At 33.1% G+C, this 7,111-nt stretch overlaps 1 protein-coding gene across 1 annotated transcript; it reads right to left on the bottom strand.

The window, feature by feature from the left end:
• Window positions 1-4,254: 4,254 nt before the first annotated feature.
• On the bottom strand, window positions 4,255-6,454 carry LOC139816946 (uncharacterized; the record flags this gene model as incomplete). Its single annotated transcript, XM_071784776.1, has 4 exons — window positions 4,255-4,512; window positions 4,686-4,845; window positions 5,222-5,442; window positions 6,157-6,454. Coding segments are annotated over 4 exons (798 nt in total), but the record flags the coding sequence as incomplete, so codon positions are not given.
• Between the last annotated feature and the right edge of the window lie 657 nt (window positions 6,455-7,111).

Below are 7,111 nucleotides of genomic sequence, written 5' to 3'. Positions count from 1 at the left end.
TCAAGTTACATCGGAATAAAGTCCTGTGCTCAAGTTGTGTATTCCATGATTACTCGTCCCTGTGGAAATTCTTTCTGGCTGCCCTCAATCCTGACACCAAGCCCACTTAACCTCGGTTCAAAAGGGCTTTCCTTACAGCTCAGAAGGGGATCCATCCGCGGTTGTCGACTCAGTAATACGTCGAGCTTGAGTCTTTTACGGAGAAGTGCGCGTACGCGTTTGTTCTGCCGTTGACTCTTAGTTCGGTAACGGTTTCACCGCCGTATCAAGCGGTAACCGGTTGAACACGTTACGACTTCGCACATTCAAGGACCTCGTGCTGACTTTGGAATTTCCACGGAGAAGTACGCGAGTGCGCGTTGTTCAGGGGGGACAAACTCACTGGATTTTTGGGCGACGGACGTGGCAGTACGGGGGGACAGCGATAGAGGCAGCACCGTCGTTCCTTTCTCTTCTCCTCTCTAATCCCCTCGTCAACAAACAGCAAAAGCGCGGCTGAGTACAGCTGAGCTCATCCTATAGGCACTTTATGCTTTTGAACACCTATGGATTATGCCAGGAAAAAATGCCTGATTATGCCTTCATTATGCGCAAAAAATCTAGTGATTATGCGCCAATTATGCGGGCTAGATCCGCTATTTATGCGCGATTATGCCTTTGTTAGTTTATTTATTGTTATTGAGAGCTTTATCCTTGAGTTTTAACAATTCTTTTCAAATAAAAATCTAAAAAATTTTTTATTTTAATGTGTGAGAAAGAAAGGACAATGCATGCATAACAAAAATAAAGTGTTGGATATTAAAACACATATAATTACTCAATAAAACACAGAATGCTTCAACACAGTCAAGTCAGGATCGGCGTATCAGGTGTGGTGCATTGAACGGGGACTTTCAATTAAAATCTGAATAAAATAATGAAATGTTTTGCTGCTCCTCTACAAAACTGGGAAGCTTGGGAGAGCATAGGTGGGATGGTTCTCAGAACGGTGGAGTGTGGGTTCTTATCACATTGTAGTGAACAAATGGACAATCGCTGTATTGGTCAGGTTTTGATAAAATCTTGCAAAAGGGTAACGTGGAGCGCAGCATGGGATTTATATGTCGTCCGGATTGTCGCCGGAGTGCATGCGGGCCATAGTAGTTTGCTGTTACATGTCTACAAGTCATTCATATGCCTGTCTCTAATGTAGATAGTGAAAGAGCTATTTCTGCCTATGGAGATGTACTAAGTCCTAAGCGATGCAGACTGAAAGCGGACAATACAGAAATTAGGTTTCATGTATTTTGGCGATGATCTGGAGACATATTAATGGCGGCAACTTAGTTTCATAATTGGCATGTATGAAGACGTTTCCCTCATTTCGTTTTATCTTACTTTTTGTAAAGATTTTGATCAAAATGATTTATAGTTGATTGTTTATTTGTTTATTACAATGTGATAAGAATTTAATTGCCATTGTTCTGAGAACCATCTTACTTATGTTCTCTTACAGATTCTCTTAAGTTTCCTAGTATTTGTAGAGGAATACGTAAAATATTCAATATCTTAGTTAGATTTTAATTGAAAGTTTTTATTCAATGTACTATACCTGATACGAGTGATACGCTAGTCTTGACTTGACTGTGTTGAAGCATTCTGTGTTTTATTGAGTAATTATATGTGTTTTAATATCCAACACTTTATTTTTGTTATGCATTGTCCTTTCCTTCTTACACATTAAAATACAAAATTTTTTGGATTTTTCAGCGTTATTTTTTGTGTCATTATATCCATATTTTACGTCTAATAAATGATAAAATAGAAACATAATCCTCGAATCCGTATTTTAAGTGAAAAAATGGACTTTTTGCGGCAAAAAACGGACTTTATGCGATAATTATGCGAGAACCGGGTTATGCTGCGCGGAGGGTCTTATTATGCGTTATTATGCGACTGAAATCTATCCATACTAAGTGTGTACTATGCATAATTATCAAAATTAGAGCTTAAGAACAATTTTTGACACATTATGCTATTATGCTCAAAGCATAAAGTGCCTATCTCTTAACATGGATAATTAATGTCGCGCGCCGATATAATGTCACGCGTTGCCTGGTCGCCTCGTCAACTCGGCATTCACGAGATCCGAAATCGCATAGCCAATAGCCGAAAGAGAAGAAGAAGACAGTTGTGTATTGATATGTACACGCTCTCGCACACCCAATTCGAATATGGCATCTACTCCCCACTCTCGTCACGTGACCTATTTTAGTTCTCTGTTTCCGGAGGGACAGAGCCAGGTGGCGCTGCGAAAGTGTCTCCTCCTCTTACAAGAGAGAAGTTTGTCCCCCCTGGCGTTGTTCTGCCGTTGTTCTTGCAGTCTCGCACTACCCGATTTTAGCTCAGTGTCGGTGAGTTCAAACATTACGGTGAAGCTGGCGCGAGTGCGTATCGTCTTCCCGCTGTTCTGCATCGGCCGACCGCCATTGCGGAAGATATCAGCACCGACACATTCCGGACTCGTTACGGCGCATTGATCGAGTTATCCTAGTGCAAAAGTGAACCGACGATCGTTGTCGGTCCGTGGAACTTTAATTTCCAAGACCTCTTTGGTGCGATTGAGTGCGCGAGAAAAGCGCGCCATATCGCCGTTCCGTGTTTTGCGCTTCGTTGTCCGCCATCTTGGTAATCTTGGTAATGGCGCGCAACCAGCTCGGACACGTTCGGACAAGTCACGACATGCAACCCAGCAAACACACTTTTATAACTATGCTATAACAATTGCATAACCGAATATAACAAGATATATAACGAGATTGCAACATGTAATGTTCTTGTTCCTTGTAATTTCCCACTCAAGCAAGCAACAATGTTATATAATAGCTATATATTTAATTGTAACAATTATATATATGTAATATTATTGATACTGTTGCGGCCCCAATTAAAATGTAATAATAAAATAAAAATAGTATTAAGAAAGACCGAGAATAACAATAGGGAACGCGACCGCGAAAGCCCGAAAGAATTACGCAACGCCGAATCAGCATAAGATGAGTTGCGCGATCGGCCCAGATACGATCGAGCAACTCAGCGATATTGAAGGACAAGACGAGGATTCAAAAGGAAGCGACAACAGGAGACGAGAGGGCAATCGGAGTCAGGGAGCAGATCAGTAACGGGCATCAAACGCGAATAACGATTGTAACTCAGAGTGGATTAATTAAAGTTGTCATTTATTGAAAGTCGTAATAATCATTCCCGCCTCCTCCGTGGAATAAAAGATCCCATAGTGTCCCGCCATAAAAGGAGGGCACAACAATACATTGAATATATAACTCTAATGAAATTAATATATAACACATTCAAAAACATTTTAAAAATTTGAGTAACATTTATATAACAATTACGTAAATATCGTTTAATATAGCAGTAATGTTATATATTAATTTTATTACAGTTATGTTTTTAATGTATTAATAAAATTATATAATTGTTACAATTACACATATATATAGAGAAAAAAATGCAAATTTTTTATATACCTTATATATATTTGTTTTTTAAATAGAAATTTTACAGAAAAATTATGTAGACATTATGCATTACGTTTACATTCAGTTGCTACGGTTTTCTTCTGCATACATATGTGATATACATATATACTGGTGGATCTTAGGATAGTGTTTTGGTGTTAAAACACCCCCTTCTAAATAAAAAAATCCGTTTTGCTGAATCTGTTTAAAAAATCTAGGAAAAAATAAATAAAATAAAGTAAAACTAGGATTAGAAGTATCACCACATTTTTGTTGTTGATTCTAGAATGAAAGCTAAGAATATCATACCAAATAATTTTGCCCCATTATCGACATCAGGATCCGCTAGTGTACATATACATATACATATATTATAATATAATCTTACCATAATTACTTTCTGAGCTTCGAAAATGATAAGATTATATATTACAATTATTATAAATAGGTCAATTATAATTAATATAACTTTTCGAAAACAGTTTTCAGTTGTAGAGAAAATAATAAAACTTTCAACTAATATTATTATTATGATTGCAAAAATTACGACTTGAATAATCTTATTTGTACGGCATAATATAAGTACACAAACATAAAGTTTATAAAGCAACACAATAATTAAAAACAAATTAATAAAATAAGAATATAATTCAAATTAAACTCTGGTAAAGAAGCTCGCTCCGAATCAGATTAAAAAAAAGAGAGGCTCCTGATAACTTAATAAATTAAACTCTGGTAAAGAAGCTCGCTCCGAATCAGATTAAAAAAAAAGAGAGGCTCCTGATAACTTAATATTTTCTTTTGAAAAATGTGTAACATAAAGATTAGTAAATCAACGCACTATATGTCGTAGTTATAGATTTCTATATGTTATGTTATAGATTTCTTTTTTTTTCTTCTCGTGCTGCTCGTTGCTTGGCAAACCTGAACCATTCCGCGGAGGTTACATCAAATTCGGCTTCAGTTAAACCTGAATGTATAGAACATACGATATCTGCAAAATAAGTTAAAATTCAATTAACAATATTAATATGTGTGTGCGTGTTTATGAAAGAGAAATAATTTTAAATAATTATTAACAGTAACTAATAATAAAAAAAATATACATTTGTAATCTGAAAACACAAAATTTAAGAACACAGTTAAATAGCATTTTAAAATACTTACCACGTATTATCTTAATAAATGTTAAATTACATATTTTATAATTTGATCGAACACCTTTCCAAGAACAATTTATAGCGCATATATTACTAATTGTTCGTTCTAAAGCACGATGAATATTAATTCGTGGAGTGTTGCCTCCAATTTTAGAAATGAATTTTTTCTGAAATTAACAATAAGTTTATGAAAATGGCATACAATAAAGACAATACGCTATTTATTTATATAAGTTTTACTAAATTCAGAAAAAGAAAGTTGCTAGTGAAATTGACTGAAAAAAGTGTAAACATAAGAATAATTCTATATCGAGAATAAAAAAATTCTATATAGAAAACTGAATATAGATTGATTTATAGAATCAGCATATTAAACTTTTTGCAGTGAATTGAATTATCCATGGAATATTATAAGAATCGGTTGTTTACTTGAACATGAAATAAATAGATACCATTTATTCATTTCAATATCTATAACATAGTCAATAATATAAATCTTTATGTAGATTTGGAAATAGTTGCAAGTGAAAAATGATAACTTACAAATTGGGATGCAGCAGCTTCATTTGATTTAATTAAATCATCAAATTCTTTCATGGATTCCACTGTTTTAATTGGCAATAGTGAGATTATCATTGCCATATCGTTTTCTGCAGGTTCTATATTATTATGGCGACAGGATTCCAATGTACCCAATCTTTTTGATATACTCGTTAGCTCGAAATTGATCTTAACATTTTCTCGTGTGATTTTATCTACGTTTTCTGCAATTAAAAAGAAACATACAGCACATACATGCATTTTAAGTTTATGTACGATTATGCAAACGTCATGCATAGTTGACATTGATAAATATTTAATACATTTTTATAACATATAAAATGACATACGATTTATAAAAATAAAAACTACATATATAAAATACATATAAAATCCATATCTAAAAAAACCATATATAAAATATATATAAAATAAGTATAATAATTTATCATAACTTACTTTCTATTTGTTCCAGAATGTTGTAGACTTCTTGTACTGATGGAATCTCTAAAATAGGTATATTATCAAGATCCAGAGTAACAGGTGATGACGATTTATCAGGCTGTACAGTTTTCTTAACTATTATTTCGTTAGAGCTACATTTGTTGATATCTGCAGATTATAATCACTTTTTAATATATTTTATACATTTATGCAAACCAAATTGTAAAGTATAAACATACTTGAACATGATGCTAAAGTTTCAGTTTCAGAATTTTTAGTAGAAGTAGAAAAATGTAGATGTTTTTTTGTGGTGCAGGTATTAACAGATTGGCGTGAGTTTTCTGCTTTCTCAGGATCATATGTGGGCATAGAATTTGAAGTAGGACGGTTAATACCTGTAAAAAAAGTAAATTACAAAGAATAAATAAGCATCTCAAATATTCAGCATATTATACAAATACACTTAAAATTCAAAGTAAATATACAAAACTTACTCTGTTTCAAGTGTTTACTTGACTTCTTATTTCTTTCATTGCTGTTGTCGTCATTTTCTTTATTATTTCCTTCGTCATCTAAATCATCATCATCATCGTTTTCCTCTATCTCATGTAAAATATGTTTATTATAATTCTTCTTTAATGTCCTTTGCCCTCGTCCAAATTTTTCCTCGTCAGTCGTATCATAATGAGAATCTGCAGCTGACTTTCGTGCAGATGCAAGTGACGCTACCCAAATAATAATAATATTAGAATTAACATACGCAATAATAGTAGTACTTATAATAATGTTATTAAGTTAATAATTGAAGGATACAGGCGAAAAAACGATTAAAGTCTACTTTTTGTCAAAATTAATCTGATCATACTATCTTGTAGCGTTTTCAAAAAATTATTATAATTCTTATCTGTTTTGATCTAGAACATAGTTACAATTCATTGAAAGATGTACCGTGACTAGGAAAAAGCGATCATAGTTCATGTGCTTGTGGGAAAGAATCATATCAGAATCAATATGCAATATATAAAATACTAAATAAAGACTAAAAGCTACGTTCCGAAATTAACTAAATTTTGTACTGATTTTTTCAATAGCTTTCTAAAATATCTGTCTTGAAACTTAAAAACGTGTTTTTCTCGAAATTACTCTGGATAGATTGATTTTCCTCTGTATCCTTTAATTGATATATAATATAAATAATACGCATTTAACATTAAAAGAGAAAAAGAGATTAATTAAAATAATGAAAATATTAGAATTGCAAAAATATTTTTATAAAATTATAACTTACAACAATATTTGATCACTGTAATGTCAAACATTGACCATGTTTTCATATCTGGTTCAGTTCGATTTTCGATTAGCGAACTGATATTCTTCGTGTTAGGCCACCAACAAATGAGGTCATTATTTTCCTCATCTCGATTAATCCAATTTGTTGAAACTTCTGAG

The sequence above is a fragment of the Temnothorax longispinosus genome, chromosome 7 (assembly GCF_030848805.1).
Source record: "Temnothorax longispinosus isolate EJ_2023e chromosome 7, Tlon_JGU_v1, whole genome shotgun sequence".
NCBI lineage: Eukaryota > Metazoa > Arthropoda > Insecta > Hymenoptera > Formicidae > Temnothorax > Temnothorax longispinosus.
Note: the sequence above shows the minus strand (reverse complement) of the source record. Positions and strands in the feature narration are given on the sequence as shown.